Source organism: Heterodontus francisci, chromosome 9 (genome assembly GCF_036365525.1).
Source record: "Heterodontus francisci isolate sHetFra1 chromosome 9, sHetFra1.hap1, whole genome shotgun sequence".
Taxonomy (NCBI): Eukaryota; Metazoa; Chordata; class Chondrichthyes; order Heterodontiformes; family Heterodontidae; genus Heterodontus; species Heterodontus francisci.
Genome location: NC_090379.1, coordinates 8,820,512 through 8,833,602, shown reverse-complemented (window position 1 = coordinate 8,833,602; position 13,091 = coordinate 8,820,512). Strand labels below are relative to the sequence as shown.

Below are 13,091 nucleotides of genomic sequence, written 5' to 3'. Positions count from 1 at the left end.
GTCCCAATCAAAGTTATATTGGTGGAAGTCTTGGCTGACAATACAAAGCCAAATGACCGCCCTCCCCACCCCACCCCAACTCCCAAACCGCAGCCCCCCCCCTCTCCCAGGCAGTAACATGTCAGATTATGAGGGAACAGCAGAGCAGCTTTTACATTTCTCAGCTTATTGACGGTTCCTCAGTTGCGATGATTTAAATTCCTGTTGGGCAGTGATGCCAGTGGATTGTTGGTGGTAGTGGACTTTCATCCACATCAGCTTGCAGCCCAATGGCTGTCTCGCAACTCCTGGAGGTCAGGGGGCATTTTCATAAAGCGGGTGGGAAAAGAATCGAAGGATAATGTGGATAGGGTGAGATGAAGTAGGGTGGGAGGAGGCTTGTCTGGAGCAGAAACACCGGCATAAATCAGCTGGGCCTAATGGCCTGTTTGCTGGGAAGATGTCAGTGGGGGAAGGGGGTGAAACAGTGGGGCAGGAACTTGCCATGGGCACTGAGATACCTGGCTGCAGCAGCTAATGGTGACCTGAAGCTGGCCAAAATTTAGGTGGTTGAGCTGGTATAATTTTCACAGGGTTCAGTAACGTGGTGGTTATGTTCCTGAACTAGTAATTCCAGAGTCCTGGACTAGTGCTCGAGAGACAGGAGTTCAAATCCCATTACAGCAGTTGGGGAATCTGAATTCAATTAATTAAATAAATTTGGAAAAACATGATATCAGTAATGGTGACCCATCAGATTGTCGCAAAAACCCATCTGGTTCACTAACGTCCTATTGGGAAGGAAATTTGCCATCGTTACATAGTCTGGCCTATGTGTGACTCCAGAGCCACAGGAATGTGGTTGACTCTTAACTGCCCTCTGAACTGGCCTAGCAAGCCTCTCAGTTATCATCACCACCTTCTCAAGGGCAATTAGTGATGGCCTTGCCAGCGATGTCCACATTCCATGAATGGAAAAAAGCCTCCTGCTTTGGGCTCGCTTGTGGGCCAAGGCACCTGTGTTACACGGCATTCAAGGAAGATCCAGCACTGGTGGGAGTGATGGGAATTCTGCCCAATGACATCATCCCATAGGACCCATTTCCTCTCCCCCAATTCACTCTCCATTTCCGATGATTTCTCAAGGGAGGCCACTAGACACAGGGACCTCCACTTCCAGTGCAACTGGACTGCACCCAAAACAACGCAGCCTAGCCTGAATTCAAGCCTACACTCCAAAGAACAACAAACAAAGAACAAAGAACAGTACAGCACAGGAACAGGCCATTTGGCCCTCCAAGCCTGCGCCGATCTTGATGCCTGCCTTGTCACCTTCTGCACTTCCGGGGACCGTATCCTTCTATTCCCTTCCTATTCATGTATTTGTCAAGATGTCTCTTAAACGTCATTATCGTACCTGCTTCCACCACCTCCCCGGGCAGCAAGTTCCAGGCACTCACCACCCTCTGTGTAAAAAACTTGCCTCGCACATCCCCTCTAAACTTTGCCCCTCGCACCTTAAACCTATCTCCCCTAGTAACTGACTCTTCCACCCTGGGAAAAAGCTTCTGACTATCCACTCTGTCCATGCCGCTCATAACTTTGTAAACCTCTATCATGTCGCCCCTCCACCTTCGTCGTTGCAGTGAAAACAATCCGAGTTTATCCAACCTTTCCTCATAGCTAATGCCCTCCAGACCAGGCAACATCCTGGTAAACCTCCTCTGTACCCTCTCCAAAGCCTCCACATCCTTCTGGTAGTGTGGCGACCAGAATTGCACGCAATATTCTAAGTGTGGCCTAACTAAGGTTCTGTACATCTGCAACATGACTTGCCAATTTTTATACTCAATGCCCCGACCGATGAAGGTAAGCATGCCGTATGCCTTCTTGACGACCTTATCCACCTGCGTTGCCACTTTCAGTGACCTGTGAACCTGTACGCCCAGATCTCTCTGCCTGTCAATACTCCTAAGGGTTCTGCCATTTACTGTATACCTCCCACCTGCATTAGACCTTCCAGTACTGTGCTGCTGAGAAAAACCATAAAAAATATAAATTATGTTTTTCTTTCACGTTCTTTGAACACTTTCTTTTATTCGTTATAAAAATATCTGGATGTGAGGTGAGAAAGGACGTTTGACTGACAGTCTATGGGAAGGCAGGTCACCAGAAGGATGGGCGTGTTGTATGACCAATGGTGTGAGCCTGGGGTGGTGGGGGGAGGGTGGGGAACAGGGTGGTTGAGGTCATGTGATGAATCCGCCAGAATTTTGTGCAACCATAGTTAGCAACGCCAGCATGGGTGGATGTCAGGGGATGGGGGAGGGGCAGCCATTGCCCGTAAAATAGCCGACAACAGGAAGTAACGTCACTCTTGGCCGATAACGCAGATCGGGCGAAAGCAAATCACGTGCCCCATTTCATACCCTGCCCATTTCTATTTCCCTTTGAAATCGCTGGAAGTGCAATATCACCCATTTCATGCTACCTCCCAAGGCAGATTTCACCCCCCTCGGTCTCAAGACTCGCATGGGTTGGGTGAGACAGTGAACAGGCTTCTTCCCCCCCCAACATGGGAGCACAACCCCAATGAGGAGTCAACAGCTTCAGGTGTAAACAGCAGAAACTGGGAACGACTCAACGTTACCCATCAGCGTACAGGGATTGATTGCATTCCCAGTCTCCTTGGGGGCCTGGTTGACCTTTCCCCTCTGACCTACATTCACAGTCTCTACAGCAACCGGCCTAAGGTTGGGGCCTCTTCCCTCAAGGAGAAATGTGAACGGTCAGAGGACTGCTGGAACCACATTCTAATTTGCCCCCAAGTGTTCCGATAATTGGTGAAGCAACCCATTGCAATGAAATCATATTAACTTTATTTATCAAGAAGCACAAATAAATAATGAAGTTGACAGATTGATCCAGAGAAGCAGCAGGAGGCAGAGAGACAGCAGCAAATCACTAGGGATCAATACACAGATTATTCTGACTTCCCTCCTCCCTGTTTCCTACCCTTTTCACCTCCTGGTCCTGAATGACTCTTGCTGGGGGAGTTTAGTCCACAGTTGCTGCCCCACCCCCTGTATCCCTGGTCTCCCATGTATGAGACCTGACAGTGAGCAGATTACGTAGGAGGGGAGGGGGAGGGGAGGGGGAGGGGAATTCGAGCTGAACCCAACCCCTCCCACCCCCGCAACCAAGGTCCCTTCAAGGAGGCGGTGGCATCGTAGTAATGTCACTAAACTAGCAACGCAGAGCCCCAGGCTAATGCTCAGGCGACATGGGTTCGAAACCCACCACGGCAGATAGTGAAATCTGAATTCAGTTAATAAATCTGAAATTAAAAGCTAGTCTAATGGCAACCATGAAGTCATTGTCGATCGTTGTAATGAACTTCCTTCCTAACAGCACTGTAAGTGTACCAACACCACATGGACTGCAGCGGTTCAAGAAGGCAGCTCACCACCATTTTCTCAAGGGCAACTAGGGATGGGCAATAAATGCTGGCCTGGCCTGCGATGCCCACATCTCACGAACGAATAAAAAAAACCTTCCAGTAAGGGGGGGTAGGGGAGGCAGGAGAGGCCAGGAGTAGTTAATGGACCTTTGGGGGCAGGTACCCTCAGCGGCCTTCCCCATCTCTTGGGCTATTACAAATTTACAGGGCTTGCTATCCTCACATTTCAAGACCATCGGCAACATCACCATTACCATCAAATAATTCAGCAAAAGATTAAACTTGGGACCGACCTACTTTACCATCACCACATCCCAGAACTAACCTACTGTACCGTCACCACATCCCAGAACTAACCTACTGTACCGTCACCACATCCCAGAACTAACCTACTGTACAGTCTCCCCATCCCAGAACTAACCTACTGTACCATCACCACATCCCAGAACTAACCTACTGTACCATCACCACATCCCAGAACTAACCTACTGTACCGTCACTACATCCCAGAACTAACCTACTGTACCGTCACTACATCCCAGAACTAACCTACTGTACCGTCACCACATCCCAGAACTAACCTACTGTACCGTCTCCCCATCCCATAACTAACCTACTGTACCATCACTACATCCCAGAACTAACCTACTGTACCGTCACCACATCCCATAACTAACCTACTGTACCATCACCACATCCCAGAACTAACCTACTGTACCGTCACTACATCCCAGAACTAACCTACTGTACCGTCACCACATCCCAGAACTAACCTACTGTACCGTCTCCCCATCCCATAACTAACCTACTGTACCATCACTACATCCCAGAACTAACCTACTGTACCGTCACCACATCCCAGAACTAACCTACTGTACCGTCACCACATCCCAGAACCGACCTACTTTACCGTCACCACATCCCAGAACTGACCTACTTTACCATCACCACATCCCAGAACTGACCTACTGTACCGTCACCACATCCCAGAACTAACCTACTGTACCGTCACCCCATTCCAGAACTAACCTACTTTGCCGTCACCACATCCCAGAACTAACCTACTGTACCATCACCACATCCCAGAACTAACCTACTGTACCGTCACCACATCCCAGAACCGACCTACTTTACCGTCACCACATCCCAGAACCGACCTACTGTACCGTCACCCCATCCCAGAACTAACCTACTGTACCGTCACCACATCCCAGAACTAACCTACTGCACCATCACCACATCCCGGAACCGACCTACTGTACCGTCACCACATCCCGGAACCGACCTACTGTACCGTCACCACATCCTGGAACCGACCTACTTTACCGTCACCACATCCCGGAACTCTTACTGTACCGTCCCCACATCCCGGAACCGACCTACTGTATCGTCACCACATCCCGGAACCGACCTACTTTACCGTCACCACTTCCCGGAACTAACTTATTGTACCGTCACCACATCCCGGAACCGACCTACTTTACCGTCACCACATCCCGGAACTCTTACTGTACCGTCCCCACATCCCGGAACCGACCTACTGTATCGTCACCACATCCCGGAACCGACCTACTTTACCGTCACCACATCCCGGAACTAACTTATTGTACCGTCACCACATCCCGGAACCGACCTACTGTACCGTCACCACATCCCAGAACCGACCTACTGCACCGTCACCACATCCCGGAAACGACCTACTTTACCGTCACCACATCCCGGAACCGACCTACTGTACCGTCACCACATCCCAGAACCGACCTACTGTACCGTCACCACATCCCGGAAACGACCTACTTTACCGTCACCACATCCCAGAACCGACCTACTGTACCGTCACCACATCCCAGAACCGACCTACTGCACCGTCACCACATCCCGGAAACGACCTACTTTACCGTCACCACATCCCGGAAACAACCTACTTTACCGTCACCACATCCCAGAACCGACCTATTTTACCGTCACCACATCCCGGAAACGACCTACTGTACCCTCACTACACCCCGGAAATGACCTATTTTACCATCACCACATCCCGTAAATGACCTATTTTACCGTCACCACATCCCGGAACTGACCTACTGTACCGTCACCACATCCCAGAACCGACCTACTTTACCGTCACCACATCCCGGAACCGACCTACTTTACCGTCACCACATCCCGTAAATGACCTATTTTACCGTCACCACATCCCGGAACTGACATACTGTACCGTCACCACATCCCGGAACCGACCTACTGTACCGTCACCACATCCCAGAACCGACCTACTTTACCGTTTCCACATCCCGTAAATGACCTATTTTACCGTCACCACATCCCGTAAATGACCTATTTTACCGTCACCACATCCCGGAACTGACCTACTGTACCGTCACCATATTCCAGAACCGACCTACTTTACCGTCACCACATCCCGGAACTGACCGACTGTACCGTCACCACATCCCGGAACCGACCTACTTTACCGTCACCACATCCCGGAACCGACCTACTGTACCGTCACCACATCCCGGAACCGACCTACTGTACCGTCACCACATACCAGAACTAACCTACTGCACCATCACCACATCCCAGAACGAACCTACTGTACCGTCACCACATCCCTGAACCGACCTACTTTACCGTCATCACATCCCAGAACTGACCTACTTTACCATCACCACATCCCAGAACTGACCTACTGTACCATCACCACATCCCAGATCTGACCTACTGTACCATCACCACATCCCAGAACTAACCTACTGTACCGTCACCCCATCCCAGAACTAACCTACTTTGCCGTCACCACATCCCAGAACTAACCTACTGTACCGTCACCCCATCCCAGAACTAACCTACTTTGCCGTCACCACATCCCAGAACTAACCTACTGTACCGTCACCCCATCCCAGAACTAACCTACTTTGCCGTCACCACATCCCAGAACTAACCTACTGTACCGTCACCCCATCCCAGAACTAACCTACTTTGCCGTCACCACATCCCAGAACTAACCTACTTTACCATCACCACATCCCAGTACTGACCTACTGCACCATCACCATATCCCAGAACTGACCGACTTTACCGTCACCACATCCCAGAACTAACCTACTGTACCGTCACAACATCCCGGAACCGACCTACTGTATCGTCACCACATCCCAGAACTAACCTACTTTACCATCACCACATCCCAGAACTAACCTACTGTACAATCACCACATCCCAGAACCGACCTACTGTACCGTCACCACATCCCGGAACTAACCTACTGTACCGTTACCACATCCCAGAACTGACCTACTATACCGTCATCACATCCCAGAACCGACCTACTTTACCGTTACCACATCCCAGAACCGACCTACTGTACCGTCACCACATCCCGGAACCGACCTACTGTACCGTCAACGCATCCCGGAACCGACCTACTGTACCGTCACCGCATCCCGGAACCGATCTACTTTACCGTCACCACATCCCGGAACCGACCTACTGCACCGTCACCACATCCCGGTACCGACCTACTGTACTGTCACCACATCCCGGAACCGACCTATTGTACCGTCACCACATCCCGGAACCGACATACTTTACCGACACCACATCCCGGAACTAACTTACTGTACCGTCACCACATCCCGGAACCGACCTACTGTACCGTCACCACATCCCAGAACCGACCTACTGTACCGTCACCACATCCCGGAACCGACCTACTGTACCGTCACTACATCCCGGAAACGACCTATTTTACCGTCACCACATCCCAGAACTGACCTATTTGACCGTCACCATATCCCGGAAACGACCTGATTTACCGTCACCACATCCCAGAACCGACCTATTTTACCGTCACCACATCCCGGAAACGACCTACTGTACCCTCACTACACCCCGGAAATGACCTATTTTACCATCACCACATCCCGTAAATGACCTATTTTACCGTTACCACATCCCGGAACTGACCTACTGTACCGTCACCACATCCCAGAACCGACCTACTTTACCGTCACCACATCCCGGAACCGACCTACTTTACAGACACCACATCCCGGAACTAACTTACTGTACTGTCACCACATCCCGGAACCGACCTACTGTACTGTCACCACATCCCGGGACCGACCTACTTTACCGTCACCACATCCCGTAAATGACCTATTTTACCGTCACCACATCCCGGAACTGACCTACTGTACCGTCACCACATCCCAGAACCGACCTACTTTACCGTCACCACATCCCGGAACTGACCTACTGTACCGTCACCACATCCCGGAACCGACCTACTGTACCGTCACCACATCCCGGAACCGACCTACTTTACCGTCACCACATCCCAGAACTGACCTACTGTACCGTCACCACATCCCGGAACTGACCTACTGTATCGTCACCACATCCCAGAACCGACCTACTGTACCGTCACCACATCCCGGAACCGACCTACTGTACCGTCACCACATCCCGGAAACGACCTACTTTACCGTCACCACATCCCGGAACTGACCTACTGTACCGTCACCACATCCCAGAACTAACTTACTGTACCGTCACCACATCCCGGAACTGACCTATTGTACCGTCACCACATCCCAGAACCGACCTACTTTACCGTCACCACATCCCGGAAACGACCTACTTTACCGTCACCACATCCCAGTACCGACCTACTGTACCGTCACCACATCCCGGAAACGCCCTACTTTACCGTCACCACATCCCGGAAACGACCTACTTTACCGTCACCACATCCCAGAACCGACCTATTTTACCGTCACCACATCCCGGAAACGACCTACTGTACCCTCACTACACCCCGGAAATGACCTATTTTACCATCACCACATCCCGTAAATGACCTATTTTACCATCACCACATCCCGGAACCGACCTACTTTACAGTCACCACATCCCGGAACTAACTTACTGTACCGTCACCACATCCCGGAACCGACCGACTGTACTGTCACCACATCCCGGAACTGACCTACTTTACCGTCACCACATCCCGTAAATGACCTATTTTATCGTCACCACATCGCAGAACTGACCTACTGTACCGTCACCACATCCCAGAACCGACCTACTTTACCGTCACCACATCCCGGAACTGACCTACTGTACCGTCACCACATCCCGGAACCGACCTACTTTACCGTCACCACATCCCGGAACTGACCTCCTGTACCGTCACCACATCCCGGAACCGACCTACTGCACCGTCACCACATCCCAGAACTGACCTACTGTACCGTCACCACATCCCAGAACCGACCTACTGTACCTTCACCACATCCCGGAAACGACCTACTTTACCGTCAGCACATCCCGGAACTGACCTACTGTACCGTCACCACATCCCAGAACCGACCCACTTTACCGTCACCACATCCCGGTACCAACCTACTGTACCGTCACCACATCCCGGTACCGACCTACTGTACCGTCACCACATCCCGGAACCGACCTACTTTACCGTCACCACATCCCGGAACCGACATACTGTCCCGTCACCACATCCCGGAACCAACCTACTGTCCCGTCACCACATCCCGGAACCGACCTACTGTACCGTCAGCACATCCCAGAACCGACCTACTTTACCCTCACTACACCCCGGAAATGACCTATTTTACCATCACCACATCCCGTAAATGACCTATTTTACCATCACCACATCCCGTAAATGACCTATCTTACCGTCACCACATCCCAGAACCGACCTACTGTACCGTCACCACATCCCAGAACCGACCTACTTTACCGTCACCACATCCCAGAACCGACCTATTTTACCGTCAGCACATCCCGGAAACGACCTACTGTACCCTCACTACACCCCGGAAATGACCTATTTTACCATCACCACATCCCGTAAATGACCTATTTTACCGTTACCACATCCCGGAACTGACCTACTGTACCGTCACCACATCCCAGAACCGACCTACTTTACCGTCACCACATCCCGGAACCGACCTACTTTACAGACACCACATCCCGGAACTAACTTACTGTACTGTCACCACATCCCGGAACCGACCTACTTTACCGTCACCACATCCCGTAAATGACCTATTTTACCGTCACCACATCCCGGAACTGACCTACTGTACCGTCACCACATCCCAGAACCGACCTACTTTACCGTCACCACATCCCGGAACTGACCTACTGTACCGTCACCACATCCCGGAACCGACCTACTGTACCGTCACCACATCCCGGAACCGACCTACTTTACCGTCACCACATCCCAGAACTGACCTACTGTACCGTCACCACATCCCGGAAACGACCTACTTTACCGTCACCACATCCCGGAAACGACCTACTTTACCGTCACCACATCCCAGAACCGACCTATTTTACCGTCACCACATCCTGGAAACGACCTACTGTACCCTCACTACACCCCGGAAATGACCTATTTTACCATCACCACATCCCGTAAATGACCTATTTTACCGTCACCACATCCCGGAACTGACCTACTGTACCATCACCACATCCCAGAACCGACCTACTTTACCATCACCACATCCCGGAACCGACCTACTTTACAGTCACCACATCCCGGAACTAACTTACTGTACCGTCACCACATCCCGGAATCGACCTACTTTACCGTCACCACATCCCGTAAATGACCTATTTTATCGTCACCACATCGCAGAACTGACCTACTGTACCGTCACCACATCCCAGAACCGACCTACTTTACCGTCACCACATCCCGGAACTGACCTACTGTACCGTCACCACATCCCGGAACCGACCTACTTTACCGTCACCACATCCCGGAACTGACCTCCTGTACTGTCACCACATCCCGGAACCGACCTACTGCACCGTCACCACATCCCAGAACTGACCTACTGTACCGTCACCACATCCCAGAACCGACCTACTGTACCTTCACCACATCCCGGAAACGACCTACTTTACCGTCACCACATCCCGGAACTGACCTACTGTACCGTCACCACATCCCAGAACCGACCCACTTTACCGTCACCACATCCCGGTACCAACCTACTGTACCGTCACCACATCCCGGTACCGACCTACTGTACCGTCACCACATCCCGGAACCGACCTACTTTACCGTCACCACATCCCGGAACCGACATACTGTCCCGTCACCACATCCCGGAACCAACCTACTGTCCCGTCACCACATCCCGGAACCGACCTACTGTACCGTCAGCACATCCCAGAACCGACCTACTTTACCCTCACTACACCCCGGAAATGACCTATTTTACCATCACCACATCCCGTAAATGACCTATTTTACCATCACCACATCCCGTAAATGACCTATCTTACCGTCACCACATCCCAGAACCGACCTACTGTACCGTCACCACATCCCAGAACCGACCTACTGTACCCTCACTACACCCCGGAAATGACCTATTTTACCATCACCACGTTCCATAAATGACCTATTTTACCGTCACCACATCCCGGAACCGACCTACTGTACCATCACCACATCCCGTAGATGACCTACTTTATCATCACTGCACCCCGGAAATGACCTATTTTACCATCACCACATTCCGTAAATGACCTATTTTACCGTCACCACATCCCGGAACCAACCTACTGTACCATCAGCACATCCCGTAAATGACCTATTTTACCGTCACCACATCCCGGAACCGACCTACTGTACCATCACCACATCCCGTAAATGACCTACTTTATCATCACTACACCCCGGAAATGACCTATTTTACTGCCACCTATCAGGCAGTGAATTGTCTGACTGGGGGCTTAGCTGCAGCCTTGGCCTCCGTGATCCATTTCACGCACTGAGATGGCACTTCCCCTGCTGAGCCCCGAGTGGTAGGAATGCAACTTACCCTCCTCTGACCCCAATCCCAGTCACTCCACTGAGGGGGGACTGCTCCCTCCCTCACACCCTCCTCTTACCCCAATCCCAGTCACTCCACTGAGGGGAGAATGCTCATTCCCTCACACCCTCCTCTTACCCCAATCTCTCCACAGAGGGGGGAATGCTCCCTCCCTCACACCCTCCTCTTACCCCAATCACTCCACAGAGGGGAGAATGCTAATTTCCTCACACCCTCCTCTTACCCCAACCCCAATCACTCTACAGAGGGGGGAATGCTCCCTCCCTCACACCCTCCTCTTACCCCAATCCCAATCACTCCACAGAGGGGAGAATGCTCATTTCCTCACACCCTCCTCTTACCCCAACCCCAATCACTCTACAGAGGGGGGAATGCTCCCTCCCTCACACCCTCCTCTTACCCCAATCCCAATCATTCCACAGAGGGGAGAATGCTCATTTCCTCACACCCTCCTCGTACCCCAATCCCAGTCACTCCATTGAGGGGGGAATGCTCTCTCCCTCACACCCTCCTCTTACCCCAATCCCAATCATTCCACAGAGGGGGGAATGCTTCCTCCCTCACACCCTCCTCTACCCGAATCCCAGTCACTTCAAAAAGGAGGGACCACTTCCTCCCTCCCTCACAACCCCCACACTCTGCTCTTTCCCCACAAGGTCCTAACCCCAGCCATTCTGTAAAAGGAGGTCCATTCTCTCCCTCCTGCCCTCCCTCACACCCTCCAGGGCAATGTGAGGAGGGCAGGAAATATGGAATCAATGCACAGCATTGACAATACACCAGCAGCAGATCTGATGGTTGGAGGCAGAGTAGGAGGGAGGGAGAGAATTGCAGGAGAACAGTACACAAGTACATAACTAGGGGCTGCAGAAAAATCATTGTGTGAGTCGGGCGAGGGAGAGATGGAGGGAGCAAATGGAAACATTGAGAAATGCCCACCCTTACAAATGCTGCCTACTGCATTAACATTAAACCATAATATAACAGACAGGTGTCCTAATATTTAACAGTGTCCAGCATCACTGACAGAATATACTGTAAGCATGCAAAAGCTATCATTAATATTCACCAAGAGACCAATGAGTGTGCGGGGGAAACTCTCTGTACTTCACTGAAAATAAAAACATGCAGTGAATTCTATTAGCTGCCTGGGTTATAAAATCCATTCCTTTTAATCTTTCTCACGAGAAAATTAATAATTTTTTTTGTTCGTTAACAGTGACTTCCATTTCTCAATATTTTTTAAAATATAAGAGACAGAGATAAAGCACTCTAATCATTTCTTCTGCAAGGTAACTTAAATTTTCAGCCGATGTACCTGCGCAGCCATGAATGAAAGATCCATGTTGCTCCCCTGTCGAGATCCACTCTTTGTTAAATGTTCACTGTTACAGGTTGTGATAAATCTTGTTCTCTGGCAGCCAGTGTCAGCTTTTCAGCAGAAACCTCTCATCGAGTTCATCTCTTTGTCTTTCTCTTTCTGTCTCTCATACACACTCACAGACACAGAGTTGTGACTGGCTGCCCTCAGGTCTGAGTCTCTGTTCTCTTCTCAACTGCAACAGCAAACCGGGGCGGTGGGGGGGGGGGGGGGGGGTTTATCTGTCTTGCTGCTTTATCAATAAGCTCGTCGACACTGCTGGAGAGAACTGTTGAAACAGCTGCTACAGGCACGTGAAAAAATAAATAACCTTTCCACTTGGGGGGGGGGGGGTAGAGAGAGACCATTACATGCAGCAGTCATGTGGTACTGTTTTCAT

The 13,091-nt window shown here is 51.0% G+C and overlaps 1 protein-coding gene across 1 annotated transcript in view; it reads right to left on the bottom strand.

The window, feature by feature from the left end:
- Positions 1-12,726, bottom strand: part of LOC137373423 (uncharacterized protein C14orf132) — a 90,711-nt gene extending 77,985 nt beyond the window's left edge. Inside the window, exon 1 of the mRNA XM_068038244.1 lies at positions 12,650-12,726. Coding sequence (XP_067894345.1) covers positions 12,650-12,676 — 27 coding nt within the window. The 5' untranslated portion in view covers positions 12,677-12,726. The remainder of the gene's footprint in view (positions 1-12,649) is intronic.
- Between the last annotated feature and the right edge of the window lie 365 nt (positions 12,727-13,091).